General features: G+C 41.1%; 1 protein-coding gene across 1 annotated transcript; it reads right to left on the bottom strand.

The window, feature by feature from the left end:
- Positions 1-1,655: 1,655 nt before the first annotated feature.
- On the bottom strand, positions 1,656-17,941 carry IL20RB (interleukin 20 receptor subunit beta). The gene is made up of 7 exons (XM_081334403.1): positions 17,837-17,941; positions 14,488-14,614; positions 10,009-10,199; positions 8,604-8,728; positions 5,479-5,629; positions 3,766-3,911; positions 1,656-2,130 (listed from the first exon to the last, which is right to left on the bottom strand). Exons 1-7 carry the CDS (start codon positions 17,892-17,894, stop codon positions 2,002-2,004), a joined length of 927 nt encoding a protein of 308 aa, XP_081190529.1. The 5' UTR covers positions 17,895-17,941; the 3' UTR covers positions 1,656-2,001.
- Positions 17,942-18,975: the final 1,034 nt, after the last annotated feature.

Raw genomic sequence — 18,975 nt, 5'->3', positions numbered from 1 at the left:
ACAGTATAAAAAGGCACACATCAGTTAAATTTATATTACCTTACTACAAGTTGCCATAAATCCATTGTAAATACCAAATGCATACTTATGGACTATTTTGTATATATTTGAATCAGATCTAACTTTCAAATCATAAATCACACATCCTGATTCTGTTGTATTATTGCAAAACACTGCTACGGAACCAGGCAGCAAGGTTCATAGCAATTCTAACATTTCCATTTTCTTAATGACAGACATAACTGCCTTAAGGCTGAAAGAAAAATCTGACTGACGGGGAAGAAAGATCAGCTACAATTTCAATTTCTTCAGCCTTCCTTGAAACTACTGTAACAGGTTGCCTTTGTTTTTTAATAGATGAAGACTTGTTTAATAGCTGCATGACAGACCAAGATTTTCTTGGTGCAGTTTTTTGCCTGCCTGCAGAGTCAGTGACACAAAGTGCTGGGCTGATTAAGATTCTGCCTTTTGTGCACTTGTTAAAGGTACAGGCAGACACATAAGGGAAAAGTTTAGCAAATCTTAAAAGGATCTTTGGACATCGCCATACAATCTCATTTTGCTAGAATTGTTGGATATATTATGGATAAGTTCAGCTCATGCTAACTCATAAGCTGTCTATAAGACAACAGCTGGATTTTCACAATGCAATAGGCCAAAGCTAAACAAACCACATTATGGCTTAGTGTGAAATGAGAACCAAGCCACTCAACCTATGTGAATTTGCCAGAGCATCGTTCCACTCCCAGCCCCATAATTTTGCATTATCTGATGTCTTCCCACATATTTGCAGCCATAAAAAATCTTAAGAGTGATCAGGCTGTAAATACAGATACACGGCAAGAAATGTGACTGTTGTATGGCTGATATATGAAATATACAAAGGTTTACACCAATTCTTAAACCTCCAAGTCTGTGAACTGAACTTAAAATTCACATCTACAGCCACAAAGTAAATAAAAGCTCCGCTCAGTATTTAAAATATGCATTTAAGCATTTCAGTGCTTGCATTGTTAAAAAGCACAAGCAAAGACAACTTTTTTTTCCATTTAAAATCTCATCCAGGAATAGAAAGCTTCCAAACTTTGAATTCCAGTTCTGCAGTAAGCATTTCAGCTTATGGAAAACAGCCATGAATTTGGCAGTTGGAAATAGCTATCTAGGAACCTGGAAAAGGAAGAACTTGCTCCAAAATACAGCCAGCAAGCCAGCCATGAGTTAATGGGTTCTGTATTTGATTCTAGAACTCATACATGAAAAAGACGACCTTATCTAGATAAGCTGTTTTGCAGCTATATGTGGAATGACAGTATCGCAATGAATCTTTCCAGTAGGTCATAATGCCTAGGAATGATTATGATTCAGCCTTTCTTTGAACAGTTGATTGAATGATCCACTAAATCTCAACCCAAATTTCTGAGTTTCAGGCTCTCATTGATGGCCTTTCTGCAATAGTGGAAATATAGTGGCATCTAGATCACCTTGCTTTCTGAATACTTGAGGACCTGTGACTAAAGCCCACAAGGTTGTAATAAATAATTCCAAAAAGATCCATTTCATGCAACTTGCTTTCTTACAGAGGAGCATACTGTACTACTAAGACAAAATGCTTCCCACTATTTCTCTCTATTTTTCCTTGTTTGCAAGCGTGATTTGCAAAACTGACGTGCGTCTTTCCAATATTACCCTTCTAAAGAACCAAAAACAACAACAACAGTGGAGTGGAATGAGCTCAAGGGCCTTACATCCCAAGTAAATAGACAGTAATTCAGTGAGTGGTTGTGAAGATGGTCTGTTTTCACCACGCAACCTGTCCACATTTCTCTGTCAAGTAAGGATGAAGAAATCCAGGCTGCTGGAACCTGTTCCTGAAACCAAATATACTTTGGTTCCCATCTTTGTGCAATCTGTCCTTCTCAGTAGAAACCTTGTGTGAAGAGGGGTCAAGAAGGAGAGCAAGACTGCTAATCTCGGTTTGCCATTATTGTCTTCAGGGTGATATTAAAGAGTTTCATGGATCCAAAAATGAAGCAAAACCTCTTCGGAAGGCAACACTTGCACTGATTCATCACATTTCTCCATATCTTCTCCCCTGTCCTTTAGTATCTTACCAGGTGATGCTGTTAGCTTCTAGAAGAGAAAAGGTAAGCTGAGTGGAGCAGAATACCTAGAAACATCCTTTTTGCGGCAGAAATCAGCTTTACCCACAGAGAAGATATACCTAACATTCTAATATAAATACAATGCAATACCACAGCTTTCCCCAAGATGTTGAACTTAAGATACATCACACTACGTTTTCCAGAATTCTTAGTTCAGAAGCTGAGAATTCTGTAAATCTTTGTCCAAAGGATTTGGGGAAAGCCAACTTGAGCAATACTATATAAATATAAAACTATACATGTTCTGTCCCAAGTGTCTCGCTATTTTGCGTATTTTGCATGCTAAATTTTGGGGAAAGCCAACTTGAGCAATACTATATAAATATAAAACTATACATGTTCTGTCCCAAGTGTCTCGCTATTTTGCGTATTTTGCATGCTAAATTTCTATAACTTATCTTTGATGCCTAGCATCAATTGCTCTGTTAATGCAACCACCCACCTTACACCAACCTAAATCCTGTGTTGGCCAAGCCAGGTTGGAAACTGATCCAAAGAGATCCCTCAATACCCAACCATCTTGGGAATCCTTTCAGAAGGTGAAAACTCTTTGAGTATCAACAGCCTGGACTGGAATGATAGAAGTTAGGATGTCTGTTAAATGGGATTTCAGATACATTCTCAGGAAAACAAATATCTTCGTAGAAGAAATGTGGGCTATAAATGCTATTAAAAACTTGGTTGTTTCCTTGCAGACATTTCACTACCCAAATTAGGCAACATCAGCAGCACTGACGATGTGGCCTAGTTTGGGTAATGAAATATCTGCAAGAAAACAACCAAGCGCAGAGTGCAAGGATACCTCAAACTCCTATTATGCAGAACAGCCTACACCTCCTCCAGTATAACACTATTAAGTACACATCCAGATAGCCGGTTTAACAAGTCTTCCTCCAGTTTGTGAGATGACATAATTTGCCCTTTCCTGCCCGCTGACGTCTATTACGCCTCCTTAAGAAGGCAGTAGATAATGCTGTCGTGACAATTTTAATGTGGAGATAAGTTGAAGGAAATAATTGGTGGATTTCCTGCTTGCAGAAAAGACCTTACTCATTGTTCTTCCTAATGAAGGGTGAGGCTGGGCTCAGAACTTGATTGGTATGGGTGGGGGCTTTCCTGCTTTCCTGGGAAACCACCACTCACCACACAGGTCAAGCAGTGCTGTCCCCACTCAACAACCCACGAACGATTCATAGATTACCTCTTTGTCCAACATTGGTGCCTGATCGCAACTGCGGCCCAAGATAAAATGGATATTGAGAGAAGTTGCCAGACGGGATTAGAAGAGAGAGGAGTGGGGTGTACCCATATCACAGTGTAAAAAGCAAGAAATAGGAGCGGATCATATTCCATCAACCAGTTGCTGCTGAACTGCTGCTAATCACGCATACAGTGTAGCATGGTTTGTGTTGGGAGATAGATAGAGACTACATTTCAACACTGAATGGGAGAAATGTGAAATGGAACCGGCTCTGTTTTGTGCAGGGAAGCAGACGAAAGCCGTGTCTTGAAGACATGTCCTTAAAGAATAACAGCAAGCTATCTTGGACCTCACGTAGACAAGCTCAGAAGCACAAATGAAACACCAAGCAGAGCTTCTTACCAAAGTATCTGGAAGGACCTCATCTGGGCAGAAGGAATACTGGCAGATCCGACAGGTTTTCCAAGCAAGAAAAGGAAGGACCAAAACAGCCACAAAAAACATAACCAGGAAGAGTGGGGCAAAGGTCAGCAGTATGGCTTTGGCATCTGGAGGCAAAAGAAAACATCAATATCTCAGGGAAGGCTTTGCACTGAACATGTTTAGAAACAGAGAGGTGGGCAGCACAAAAAAAATAATATAAACAAACAAACAAACAGAACAGGTGCATTTTGCAATCAGTGTTCCCAATAGCTTTTAAGCATTCTCCAAATTTTCACCTGAGCAAGTTTCTTCTGCAGATATATCTTGGACATGTATTATTAGCAAACCTTTCCCAGATCAATTTATCCAATCAGGAATTTCTATCCACTGAGAATTTGCCTCGGAGAGAAAATTTTAGGTCACACAAATAACAAAATCAGTTCCTGGGTTAGCAGCAGAAGCTGGGCAACTGTTTGCTGAGATGCTCTAGTTGTGAATGTGAATGTCCTAACTTGAAAAGGTAGGACTAGATAACCATGAAAGCCGTGTTCATGTCTATAATTCCATCATTTATTTGAAAGAGCCTATAACTCCCCTCCCCTCCCTTTTATAACTGGCTGTGAAAACCCAACTGTTATGTTTTGCAAACCAAGATGGATGATTGTTTTTATTAAACCCAATGTAGTTCAGTATAAACCATTATTAAACCATGTGTAAGCAAATGGAAAGGGACGCGGTGGCTCAGTGGGTTAGGACGCTGAGCTTGTCGATCGGAAGGTCAGCAGTTTGGCGGGTCGAATCCCGAGTGCCGCGTAGCAGAGTGAGCGCCTGTTACTCGTCCCAGCTTCTGCCCACCTAGCAGTTCGAAAGCACGTAAAAATGCAAGTAGACAAATAGGGACCACTACGGTGGGAAGGTAACAGTGTTCCGTGCGCCTTTGGTGTCTAGTCATGCCGGCCACATGACCACGGAGACGTCCTCGGACAAGCGCTGGCTCTTCGGCTATGAAACGGAGATGAGCACCGGCCCCTAGAGTCGGAAACGACTAGCACGCATGTGCGGGGGAACCTTTACCTTTTTTTTAAGCAAATGGACAGCCTAGGGCAGGGGTAGGCAACCTTGGCTCTTTTATGACTCGTGGACTTCAACTCCCAGAATTCCTGAGCCAAGGTTGCCTACCCCTGGTGGGTTTTCCATTTGTTTTTGTGCCTTCTCAGGGAACCAGGTAACTGATAAGCAAGAGTATAATATCATCTGAAAGGGTGGCTGCAACATGTTTTGTCTTTTTATTCATTTGAGAAAGTTATTTAGAGGCAATTAAGAGAGGTGCTCATTTTGCCTCCAAGATCCCTCAAAAGGGGGAAAGGGCACAATTTGGGGAGCAAGGTGGGGCTTTACTGGGTGCAATGCACTCTAAGGTCTTACGAGGATTAATACTACAATAATTGTACCCTTTAAATTAGCCCCCCCAATCCTCCCCACGATAATTAAATCTTTTGGCTTTGCTCCCTCTGGAGCAGCATTTCTTAATGTTGGCAAATTTAAGAAGTGTAGACTTCAACTTCCAGAATTTCCTAGCACACATCTTAAAGTGGCCAAGGTTGAGAAACTCTGCTCTGGAGAGTCCATGCAGTCAACAGCTGAGCAAAATCTGTGAGTCCATCCCACCCCTTTTATCCACCTTGTTCTCACCTTCTGATTTCACACACTGCACCTCACTGAAATTGCTGCTCCTGTTGATAGCTTCCACGTAGGTCTGAGCTTTAACACAATATTCAGCTCCAGCCTCCATTGTTTCCAGATGCACAGTGGTGGTGCTCTCAATCACCACTTTGCGGTAAACCTAGGGAATTTCCACGTTAGGTGAAACAATCTGCTTAGCTAGATTGGTTTGCCCTTCCCGAGATCCCTGTTGCTAAACAAGAAAAACGCTCACACTGTATTTTCACAAGATGCTTTCAAAATCAAAAGGAAAGCAAATGGCTTTGGACTCCAGGTTTTTACACACTGAAATGTTTTTATATACAAGTGGTCCTCAAACTTACAACCATTCATTTAGCGACTGTTCAAAGTTACAACGGCACTGACAAAAGTGACTTCTGACCATTTTTCACATTACCGTTGGATTATCCCCATGGTCACATGATTGAAATTTGGACGCTTGGCAACTGGCATGTATTTATGACAGTTGCAATGTCCCAGAGTCACATGATCCCCTTTTGCAAAGTCAATGGGGAAGCCACATTCACTTAACAACCGTATTACTGACTTTAACAACTGCAGTGATTCGCTTAACAGTTGTGGCTAAAAAGGTCTAAAATGGGACAAAACTCACTTAGCAACTGTCTTGCTTAGCCACAGAAATGTTGGACTCAATTGTGGTCATACGTCAAGGACTATCTGTATTTTAAGTGTGAGATTCAACCTCAAGGTTTAGAACAGGAACAAGGAGTGTGGAAGTTTGTAGGCAAGTTCAGGTTACCCAATGGCCTAGGCTGCTTTATGACTCGTGGACTTCAACTCCCAGAATTCCTGAGCCAGCCATGCTGAGGGGAAAGGGAGAGGTTTCCAAGCTGAGCCATGCTGGCTCAGGAATTCTGGGAATTGAAGTCCATGAGTCATAAAAGAGCCAAGGTTGCCTACCCCTGGCCTAAACCATGCATGAAAAATGCGGCCTATAAAAATGTTTTAGCACCACACTAAAATACCAATAAAGAAGGGATCCAACTGGCTTTCCTAAATTAGACCACAACCTGGCTGTTTGGCAACGACCCCTGCCTCTAATTTTGAGGGCTTTCCCGCCCATCAAACCATTTCTTTCTGGTCCGACATTACAAGCAGCACCAAGTAGCTGGTTCTAGTTTCTCTCCAAATCTCCTGAAGTTCTCCAGACCTGGGATTCTTTTGGACATTGTCAGAAATTAAAAGCATGACCGGACTCTCTGCTGAGAACCTTATGGCAAATATAGTCAATAGGCCCCAATAAGAAGAAAGCTATGCGTCAGAGGCTTCTCTGACCAGGCAGCCAGGTGACTTTGGGTTCTGCGAGTACAGTAAAAAAAGCCTCTTCTTCAATTGCAACTAATAACATAGAATGTTATAAATAACATTGATATTTATGCATTGATGTTTCAGTGGCTTCTAACTCCTTGTGATCTGAAGGATGTCAGTTTGCCAGGATAGTCTATCTGTGCCTGCTTCCTTGAGCCCCTATAGCCTCCTATTTGTGTCATCAATGCTGTTATCTAGTCTTCTATTGTTTTTTTACTGCCTTTGATTTTTCCAAACATCAAGCTCTTCTCTAATGACCCGTGCCTTTGCATCTTATGTCCAAAATATTTAACATTCAACTTCCTTCTTAATGCTTTCCAGGAGCTGCATGGTTTCACTTTGTCTGATCTTTAACTATTTGTACTTCTTGCAGTTCTAAAATGCCCTTGACAATTTTCTTCAGTCCCAAATTCAGAGGTGTACATTTTTCCTCAGCCTTTTTGAGGATCTATCTTTCAGAGCCATATGTTAGAACTGGGAAAACCATGGCTAACTACACAGGTTGTCAGTGTGAGTTTGCTTAATATTAATATTTTTATTCCCATATACAATAAATGGGAAAAGTAATTGCAATAGCACTCAGACTTATATACTGCTTCACAGTGCTTTACAGCTCTCTCTAATCGATTTACAGAGTCAGCACATTGCCCCCAACAATCTGGGTCCTTATTTTTCTGACCGCAGAAGGATGGAAGGCTGAGTCAATCTTGAGACGGTAAGAATCGAACTGTCAAAGTGCTGGCAGCCAGCAGAATTAGCCTGCAATACTGCATTCTAACCACTGCGCCACCAGGGCTCTGCAATAGCAATGGGATTCAAAAGCATGTTTTGATAATGGTTGCAGATAGGTGTAATGATATGTGAGAATGACCTTGGAAGATGGGGGTCAGGGGAGAGACGCTGGCTAGGGAATAGTCAAATAAGAGCGGGCATAGCCAGCAGCTGCATGCAAGTAGCCCTTATGACCACAATTGAACCCAAAATGTATGTCGCTAAGTGAGACATTTGTTAAGTGAGTTTTGCCCCATTTTACGACTTTTCTTGCCACATTTGTTCAGTGAATCATTGCAGTTGTTAAGTTAGTAACACATTTGTTAAGTGAATCTGGCTCCCCCATTGACTTTGCTTGCCAGATCACAAAAAGTGACCCTGTGACCCCAGGACACTGCGACCATCATAAATATGAACCAGTTGCCAAGCATCTGAATTTTGATCACACGACCATGGGGATGCTGCAACGGCCGTAAGTGAGAAAAACGGTAATGAACCACATTTTCCAATGCCGTTGTAACTTTAAACGGTCACTAAGTAAGCTGTCATAAGTTGAGAATGGGTAGAGAAAGAGGCTGAAAAGGGATTTCCTCTACCACCACCACTTCTGTAAAGAAGACGGTGAACATTTTGAACTTTCAGACTTTCAAGGTTCTGTTAATCTAGCCTTTCAATAAAATAGAATTAGTTCACCTGGTCATTTTTCCTGTCTGGTCTGCCCAAGAAGGCTGACAATAGGTGAATATGCTCGTATTTCCAAACAAGATAGCTGAATTGCCACATGCAGGAACCAAAATGATCCCAAACTTCTGCAGGCAACTGGATATGACAGGAAATCACAAAGCAAGGCAGATGACTCACGACATTGTTTTGCTCCTAACAGCATTCAGAGTTTCAGCCAAAGCTCAGGATGGCCCCGTGAGTCAAGAAACTTTCTTGCTTTTCAACCCACCTAAACGAACAATTGCACATCAGAAACACAGATCAAAACTTACGGCAGGTTCCGGGCCTTTCTTCCAGTAAAATATCCAGAATTCAAAGGCAGGCCCCAGGTGTTCTAGTTCTGCTAGCAAGTGATATCCATCAGTGGTGACAGTCAACGTTGGCGGAATGAGGGATGCTATAAAAAGGGAAAGGGATTCACATGTTCAGTAGGTGGAAAAGGGGAAGGACAAAAATTGTTCAGAATGGTTGGGTCCAAGAACGGGGTCTTGAGAAAGGGCTGAACCACGGCCACCGTCAAGGGAGGAATGGTTTTGCCACCTCATGGACCTGACCACGTGGCCCTGACCAACCATGAAGGACATGGATCTGAAAACAGGTGATCGGATCTTCTGTTGGTACACTTTATAGCAGGTATCACCAACTCAACATTGAGTCTCAGGGCATCCCCTGGTTTCACAAAAGATACCAGCTCCCTGTAAGAAATGCTTCAAAATTAATGTCATCTTGCAAGATTACCAAATCTAATGAGATCTGGAGCAGGGCTGGTTTGGTTTTCTTTGGGAAGTTATTTAGGGTTTTTTTTTAGATACGAGGCTACTGAACATCTAATGAAATGTATGATCCAGAAAAAGTCCCCATACTCTGGGAAGGGAGGGAAGGAATTCAAAGGGAAGAATTTATCAGGAGTAAATCCAGCCCTTCATTTTAGAGGACACCTCCTAATTTAATGACAGCTTTCTGAATTTTTTTAAAGCAAGATACCCTAACTATATATTCCTGAGATGAGCATGTTTTGTGTGTCCTCTATTTTTCCTGACCGATTCCTGATTTTTTTGTTAGAAATTCCTTAGTACTAAAGTGGGGTAGAAGCTGAGCTGTATCATTAAAGCCAGGCAGTTAGCAATCTTGCTTGGACTTGAAATGTTTCCGGGGTTGTTTGAATGTTCTATTTGCCCCCAGGTGCCTTTTGTAGTAATAAATAATCTGTTCCTTGTGCTCTGGTTCTAACTAGACAAGATAACTGCAATGGAACTATATGCTGAATGGATGTAGCAACCTGTGGCCCACAAGACTTGCGGAAGTCCTTCCTATATGGTCAATATTAGTCCTTTCCACTGAGTAAACCGACTCTTAAAATGCATTATTTCAGCTGCCTTTTCCTTAAATAGAATCCTTACTCTGTTATGCTGACTTATCTTTTCTGACTAATTGTTCCCAAGCACTCTCCTGAATCCGAAGGTGAACAGTGGCTTAAAAAGCTTAGCTCCCACTGAGGAAGATTAAATCATAACCTTAATACAATTTTAAGGCCTCAATTCCAGTCAGAAAAATCCTGCCCCACCCAATGCATCTGCTTTAAATAGTTGCTGGGCCTGATATCAACAAAAAAAAGGATCAAGACTGGGCTCATTCAAACAGGTGCTGGGTTGTGAGATTTCCTAACAGGGGACTTACTTGTGACACGATTGAAGAAGCCATTGAGTGTGGCCCAGAGGGAGGCCTCTGTCCCCATAGATGCTCTAACACGTAGATTATACGGCACAGTAGCTGATATGTCTTCTGTGATATCACACTGAGTAACACTAACATCTGTGCATTCTGCAATGGGAATCCAGCTGTCATTGCCATAGTCTCTCTCATATTCTCTAGATATAATTAGGAAAAAAACGAAGTCAGCTTCTATGCAGAGAATAAAGGACCTTCTTCACATTGCCTCAAAAAATGTCACTTGATTCGGTGGCATATAAATATAATAAATAAAATAGCAAGGGCCAGCTCATAAGCAACATCATTTCCTTGGTAGCCTGCCTAAAATTTGTAACTGCAATGCAGCCCTGAGGTTTGGTTTCCCTGGATGTACGTACAAAAATTCATCAATGGACACATCAATTAATGAGTGGCCCATGTGCAGCCAACCAACGAGATTTGATTCCAAATCGTTAACCCTTTAACGATGTTTAGGCTGTTAGAATATCTAATCTCTAGTAGGCAAAAGGTGGCTTATAGTACGCTGAAAATAAGTATAGTAACTCATTTCTGAGCCTAAGGATAGAGCTTATAACTGGCTCCAGTTGGTGGATCTAATAGAAGAAAAACAAACTCATGGCACTCCAGATTTTTTTAATAAAAATACAGGAAGTTCTTGACTTACAACTGACCATTCAAAGTTACAACGGCAGTGAAAAAGTGACTTACGATTATTTTTCACACTTACGACCATTTTAGCATCCCCGGTCACATGATCAAAATTCAGGACACTTGGCAACTGACTCATGCTTATGATGGCTGCAGTGTCCCAGGATCATGTGACCCCCTTTTGCGACCTTCTGACAAGCAATGTCAATGGGGGAGAGAGATTCACTTAACAACCTTGTTACTAAGTTAACAGTTGCAGCGATTCACTGAACAACTATGGCAAGAAAAGTTGTAAAATGGGGCAAAACTCACTTAACAAATGTCTTACTTAGCAACAAAAATGTTGAGCTCAATTGTGTTTGAGGACCATCTGTATGTGTTTGCTTCTTGTCCACAATTCACTTGGTGTGGAGTTGGGCAGCATACAAATTTAACAAATAAATATAGCTGAATTACAATTCTAAATTTCCTCACCATTGGTTAATGCTACCTAGAGCTATTGGAAACATTCATTTTATTACAACTGGAAGACCACAAGATTTGTACCCTTCAGCTAAAAAAATTATTATTACTCTTGTTATTATTAGCCTAAAGTACAATTCATAGATATACTCAGTCTGCCCAAGGTAGATGAGTCCTAAATTGCATTAAGTTACAGATCATGATTTATAATTTTCAAAAACCAGATTCTCACACACTAAGCTAATGTTAAATTATATAAAGAGCCAGTTTGCCCTTGGGGTTAAGGCACCAGGCTAGAAAGTGGGAGACTGAGAGTTCTAGTCCTGCCTTAGCCATGAAAATCAGCTGGGTGACCTTGGGCCAGTCATTCTCAGCCCAACTCACTTCATGGTAGTTGTGGCTAAAATAGGAGGAAGGAAATATGTTGGATATGTTCACCATCCTGAGTTATTTGTAAAAAATAGCAGCGGGATATAGATAAATAAATAAATAAATGAACTGTCACTTTAGCATAATGTGTGTTTGTATATAACAATGCATGTTCGTACCAGTCTTATTAAATTTGCCCCTTTTTTCTAAATTTGTTTCTCATCCTCTTCCTTCTCTCCTCCAACTTATTCTCCCAGTTTTCTGGCTGTGATTTATTTATTTATTTGTAAAATTTACTGGTCGTCCATCCTACCACAGGGGTGACTCTGGGCGGCTTATCATCTTAAAAAGATAAAAAAAACTATACAAAACCTAAAAGACGTAAACAAAATACTGTAAAGATCCAATTTCTGAGGCCGAAATTAAAAGATGGGAAGGGACGGAGTAGGATGAGAAGATGGGGGAGGAGGTAGGATCTGTTATTAATCTGTTAAACATCCCCAATGTGAAACCTTTCCAATGGAGCCCCCAAGCTAACTGGCAGAACCAGGTCTTTAGGCTCTTATGGAAGGTCTGGAGGGTTGAAGCCTCCTGAGATGTTCAAAGGGCAGGCACAACGGCAGAGAAGGCTCTTCTCCTGGACCCCCCCTCCCCCCAAGCTGGAATACTATGGCCGATGGGGCCCACGGCATACCTCCTCCGCTAGCACAATGGGGTTTGGCCAACCCAATGGGGTGAGATGGTCCCTCGAGTAATTTGGACCCATGCCATGAAGAGCTTAGATGTCTGAGATGTTCAAATTCAAAAGAGAATTCATTTTGCCCTAAAGATGTTATTGACAAAAAATCTCATCCATCCACCCTCCTTGCCCTGAAGCAGAAAAGGGCTGTTTACTGTTGAGGACATAGCAACAAGCCTTCAAGGATGAGAAGAAAGCACACTGCAGTGGATGGCCCAAAGCACCTCCTAGAGATGATAAATCTACCTGGGCTTTCACCTGTCCCATGGTCGCCGTGCTTGTTCATGTCACGGAGAAAGGAGAAAGTAAAGATTGTAGTTCAATCTCCTTTCTGGATGAAAGCATTTCTTCCACCCCGACCAGCAACCACACATCTGGATTACAATGTGATGAAGCCCAAAGGCACGTAAACCTGGCAGGGGAGACTAGTCCAACCACCCATGTGTTAATTTGTTGCAATACTATTGCATGCCTAGCTTGCCTATACACGCAACAGAATGTCATGGCAAAGCTTTAAGGCGGGAAAAGAAATTCCATCACTCCAAATAGCAGATAGAACATTCGAAATGCTATTCTTAAAATCCTTGAGAGTAGAAAACAAGATTAGTAGACAGGGATCTGGTTTAGAATTTTCTCCCAACATGGATGGAAGCTAATCAAGCAGAGAAGCAACCTAGAACTAAAGAGAAATTTCAAGGCAATTAGAACAATCAATCAGCGGAACAACTTGCCTCCAGAAGTTCTAAGTGTTCCATCATTGGAGGCTTTCAAGAAGAGACTGGAAAACCATTTGTCTGAAATAGTATAGGGTTTCCTACTTGAGCAGGGGGTTGGACTAGAAGACCTCCAAGGTCCCTTTCAACCCTGTTATTCTGTAGAATTTTCTCCCAATGTTTTTCTAACTGGTTTGTTAAGGGGTAAAAGAAAAGGATATCACTCTCCAGTAGTCTAAAATGATAACAGTCTACTGTTTTAGGAGATTTTTCCATCTTATATTCCTGCATTTGTACCCTGATTAGGAGGAATTTTGAAGGAGCTCAACTTTTGGAACAAGTCAACCCATCCTCCACGCACATACTGTAAGATGCTTCTAATCTTGTATAAAAAATTGCCTTGTCGTTTCTAAGAAGCTTTCTTTGGTCAAGAAGGCTCCTATTTTTCTACCTAGTTGTCAGGGTGCTGAAGGACTTCTTTCAAATTTCTCTCAGTGGACTTTACTGAACTTACTGCATGGGTGGACACGACAGAGGATGCCACTGCTGGTTTTGTGGTTTTGTTAACACATTTTTACTTCTTTCCTAGCTGCCTGTCCTTCCTACACCAGAAATGTCTAGTGGAAAAAGCTATCTCACCCTGATAGCCTTTCTAGTAATAGGGCCTGCTGAATCAGATTAAATGCTTAACCAGTCAACGTTTTTCCCCAAACAACGGTCAGTTCAATAATTATGGAAAAGTGGTACATAAAAACTGGAGTCTAAGACTTCTTAAAACTATAGATAGAAGACAAAATTAAGGTCAGCATTATGTGGTCAAGGGACAACATGGGATTGCCAAACCATTTGGGTGTTGTAACTGTCAACGAAGAAAGAACCTTAGTTTACCTTCCTTTTTTAAAAAAAATGGCGGCCCTCAACCACATATCATGAAACCAAATTTCATTAAATTGGCACCATGTGAGGCATTTCCTTTTATTTCTTTTGAACGTCCCATTAGGCAACCATCTACTATGAATACAAGTTGAAATGGAGAACAATTCACCCTGTTCATGTTCTTCATAGCATATGTAACTTCATAAACCTCTGTGGTATCTCCTCATTATTATTTTACTATTTATTAAGTATAGCAAAAAAAAGTATAGCTTTCCTTCATCTTGTAATCTGTATTTGTGGGACTGTTATTTCTACTACTCGCAGCTGGTATGATCAGTTGTACCTCAGTCCAACGTATTTTGTTGGTATAAGTCAGGGGTCTTCAAACATGGCCCTTTCATGACATGCTGGCTGAGGAATTCTGGGAGTTGAAGTCCACAAGTCATAAAAGGGCCAAGTTTGAAGACCCCTGGTATAAGCTGAAGATGTCTAGCCACACATTTATTTATTTATTATTTTATTTATTGCATTTATATACCGCCCTTTCCCTGAGGACTCAGGGCGGTTTACAGGGAGTTAGCATCAGTCATGCTGAGTTGTCTTTAGGCAATCAGTACTCAAGATGAAATAAGAACTTACCCTTGAAATTCGACTGAGTATTTTACAACCTTGCCAGGCGCAATTTCTGCAACGGGACTCCAAATCAGAAAGTGCTTCATATTGGTGGACAAAATAGTAATATTCTGAGGAGGTGCTAGTAATGCAGCTTTATGTAGGGATCATCAAAATGACATATAAAGAGAGAAAACCAGAAATTATCTCACAGATTAGAGACACTGAGTTTATTATTAGGATATCACATCAGATCCTTTATTACTGAATAATCAATTATCAGATGTGGGTGTACAGGTAGTCCTTGACTTACAACCACAATTAAGCCCAAGATTTATGTTGTTAAGTCAGACAGTTGTTAAGTGAATTTTACCCCATTTTACGACTTCCCTTACCACAGTTGTTAACTGAATCACTGCAGTTATTAAGTTAGTTACACGGTTTTTAAGTGAATCTGGCTTCCCCATTGACTTTGCTTGTCAGAAAGTCGCCAAAGGAGATCATATGACCCCAGGACATTGCAATCATCATAAATATGAATCCATTGCCATGCATCTGGATTTTGATCATGTGACCTTGGGGATACTGCAATGGTCGTAAGTGTGAAAAACGGTCAAGTCACTTTTTTCAGTGCCGCTGTAATTTCAAATGGTCCCTACAACGTTTGTAAGTTGAGAATTACCTGTAATTATTATAACTAACTGCTCAGAGGAGTTTATTAGTTAAGCTTAAAAACTATGCTGACTTAGCTAGAAGTAAGGACCATGGGTCTCAGTGGAATTTACTTCTTACCAGATATACCCCAAATTGTGCTTTTAACAGCACTTGAACTAAATCGCATGTAATTTAGTATCTGTTTTACAAGATACATGTTAGAAAAAAAAAGAGTCTTATCAGCTATTTAGTATTTGTTTTACAAGATGCAGGTTAGAAAAAGAGTCTTATCAGATCTTGTACATTACTTAAGAATGGGGAAGACTTTGCGTCAATTCACCTTCGTTTAAACTTATCAATGTGTTTTTCTCCATAGTTCAGATATCTTCCTTCAAGGTGTATTCCTGGTGTCAGAATTTTACATTTTCCCAGCACACGTTATGTGCTCCTGTGTATAGAGATGCATCCCTTTTACATTCACTTAGGATGGCAGTTCTGTAATGTATGAGTGTATTCTTCTAAAGTCAGCGACCATATTCAAACATTGTATTAAGCCAGGGGTCCTCAGACTTGGCTACTTTAAGACTTGTGGACTTCAACTCCCAGAATTCCCCAGCCAGCATGGGGTATATCTGCTAAGAAGTAAATTCCACTGAGTCCCATGGTCCTTACTTCTAGCTAAGTCAGCATAGTCTTTAAGGGTAACTAATAAACTCCTCTGGCTGGCTGGGGAATTCTGGGAGTTGAAGTCCACAAGCAGGTTACTATTATTTAGGAGACTAGAAGTCACTGACCAGGTTGGCCTGAATAATGGAGCTGGAATGATTTCAGAAGTGAATTGTTCCCAGCCATAGCCATGCATGCCAAAGATCCAGATCAGGGGTTTTCAAACTTGGCCCTTTTATGACCTGTGGACTTCAACTCCCAGAATTCCTCAGTCAGTGTGCCTGGCTAAGGAATTCTGGGAGTTGAAGTCCGCAAGTCATAAAAGGGCCAAGTTTGAAGACCCCTTATCCAGACTGTCCCTAGTATCAGGTAGAAATAGATGGCTGTCAGAAGCAGCACACTTCATAAAAGGGCAACCCAATGCTATTTGCAGTTTCTGATCGTCGATATTCTTCTTATTGCCAAGAATGTCTTATTGTCTTACAGGTAGTGCTCGACTTATGACTATAATTGAGACTAGAATTTCCATTGCTCAGAAAGATGATTGAGTCACACCTGCTTTTACAACCCTTTTTTGCCATGGTTGTTAAATGAATCATTGCAGTTTCTATGAATCACGTAGGTTAGGGGCAGCATTATTTATTTATTTATTTTATTTTGTTATCATCTCCCCTATAAGATGACTCTGGGTGGCTTATATATTTATAAAGGACAAAGGGAAAGAATAATTGATTATAAAGAAATTAAAATTTTAAAACTATACAAAAACCAGGATTTGGATGGCACAGGGGTGAATGAGGTGGTCTTACCCTGTCAAGTACCTCCGGGGGCGAGTTGCCCCCCTCAGGGTCCCAGGTCAAGCAGCAGAGCCAAGTTTTAATACTCTTCCAGAAAACCAAAAGTATGGAAGCAGTTCTCACCTCCAGTGGTAGAGTGTTCCACAGGAATGGGGGCACAATGGACACTGCAACCATTGTATATACATGCCAGTTGCCAAGTGCTCAAATTTTGATCATGTGATCATGGGGATGGCACAATAGTCATCAGTGCAAGGACTAGTTGTAAGTCATTTTTTCCCCCAATGCTTTTTTGTAACTTTGAACAGTCGCTAAATGGTTCTAAGTCTGATGCCCAGAGTTAGATGACAGTGAGATGGGCAGCATATAAATTTAATAAATAAAATAAGTCAAAGTCTTGTTATATTTCCTACCCCATTTACTGGAATAATGTGGCTGGAACTGCACATTATCCCTTTGGAATTAGAAGAAGCAATCTTGTTTATTATTTGTTTATTAACTGAGGCCCCCTAGCTCCAAAATGACTGGGCAGCCTTGGGCTAACACTGAATCCAACATCAAACACTATACACAAGCTGAAAGATAATTTTCCCTAATCCCATTGTATCCTCAGTTTCCTGCCTCAAAATCACAATCGACCCATAGCTCTAAGGTACTCCACTTCTTCCCACAACCGGTAACACAGGAAATGACATTATGGTACAAACATTGTTCTCAGGCTGTGTTACGATGCACACGAAGGCTGGCTAAGTCTTATGGTTTTCTCCTTAGCTGTTGCCAGACTAGTCTAGATTTAAACATACCTAGCATAAATCTGCTGAAATTAATACAGTGCATATTCATCATTCTATCAATTTATCAGGTTATTCTGTTCTTTTTTTTACCAATGCCCAAATGTCAATTCTATTTGAGTGATGGGTTAAAAATACCTGTTTCTAAATATTAAAGAGATTCACAGTTTTACACATTAATGTTGTCCAAAGAGCTTCATATTACAAACAACAAAACGATTTTCCTCATCCATAAATCCGGTTGCTGGAAAAAACACACACATGTGGTTAAGAAAGCTGGATCGGCATTGCCTATTCTTCATATCCGGTTTCTCCCAAACTGAGCTACTAAGGATCTGTTGAACTTCTGCAACTCTGTTCAAAAATAACTCTGACTTCTTTTGCTCTAAATCCACACTCCGAAAAATATGACTTTATTCATTCACTTTGCTTTAAGGGCATGCCTGAACTGGGGTTATCACCACATACCTGAAGTGAAAAATGGCATCCAAATAAAGCAGATCATCAAGAGGAAGCATATGGCCATTTCTTTGCGGTTTAGGGACCTTGCCAAGGTATAACGAGATCCGGCATTTTCCACTCCTGCCTCAGGAGCAACTCCATACTCAAAAAAGGTTGCTCGACATTGAATGCCCGGCCTCCTTTGTCGACCCCACGGGGTGTCAACTGCTACCGTCGGTATCTAGGCAGTGTCTTCGGCTGCCGTTGCTCCTTTTCCATATTCATCTGCATTGCTTGGAAAGGTGTGGTTAGAGTTTGGGTTCAATAATAGGTTTGGGCAACTCCATTCTGGTATTTTCTTACAGGTTATGCAACTGACCTCGTGAGAGGGAGGGAAGAGAACACTTGGCAGTTGAGGCCTGTTGATGGTGCAATCAACAACCTGGGGGAAAACTGACTTTAAGAGTGACTTGAGTTTCTCCAGATTCCGGAGTGGAAGTTTTTATTTCCAAAGGTGTTGGGAAATGCCAAGCCTTTTATGTTTTTGCTCCGCTTTACCCAGTTACGTCTAAGGCAAGTGCCCAACATAAGGTCCACGCCCTTTTCCTAATCTTATATATGTTTCTGGCTGTTTCGGCATCCTTCCCATGATACCCTAAATTTCAGGTTTAGGGACTGAATTGCAAACAGGTGGCCAGAATTACCACATAGGGATCTGCACACCCCATCTGTGGCAGCCATTTATACCGATGGTTTTTATCCCACCTTTATTACTTTATACAGTGCTTTTTTTTGTAAAAGAAAAAGGTGCCGGAACTCACACGTCATACAACCTGCCTTGCCTACCCTACAAAGTTCCATCCAAAAAAGGTGCCGGAACTCTGTTCTGAGCGTTCTATGAGAAAAAAAGCCCTGACTTTATAAGTCAGTCAAGTCAGCAAAAAAAAACCAACACAAACACACCCCTACAGAGCTTTTTTTTTGGGTCATAGAACGCTCAGAACGGAGTTCTGGCACCTTTTTTGGATGGAACCTTGTAGGGTAGGCAAGGCAGGTTGTATGACATGTGTGAGTTCCGGCACCTTTTTCTTTTACAAAAAAAGCACCGCACGCCTCCATCCTGTTTTCTCCACAACAACCCTGTTGGGTTGGGCTGTGAGAGAGGA

This window comes from Vipera berus, assembly GCF_964194415.1.
Source record: "Vipera berus genome assembly, chromosome: 9".
Classification (NCBI taxonomy): Eukaryota; Metazoa; Chordata; class Lepidosauria; order Squamata; family Viperidae; genus Vipera; species Vipera berus.
The sequence above is the reverse complement of the archived record's forward strand: the minus strand, read 5'-3'. Positions and strand labels throughout refer to the sequence as shown.

Excerpts from the sequence above, each read along its gene's own strand:
- IL20RB (XM_081334403.1), bottom strand. The coding sequence starts at position 17,894 with ATGGCCATATGCTTCCTCTTGATGATCTGCTTTATTTGGATGCCATTT. Across the intron at positions 8,729-10,008 it reads CTTCTTCAATCGTGTCACAA|CATCCCTCATTCCGCCAACG; the intron begins GTAAGTCCCCTG and ends CCCTTTTTATAG. Across the intron at positions 3,912-5,478 it reads GCAGTGTGTGAAATCAGAAG|ATGCCAAAGCCATACTGCTG; the intron begins GTGAGAACAAGG and ends TTTTGCCTCCAG.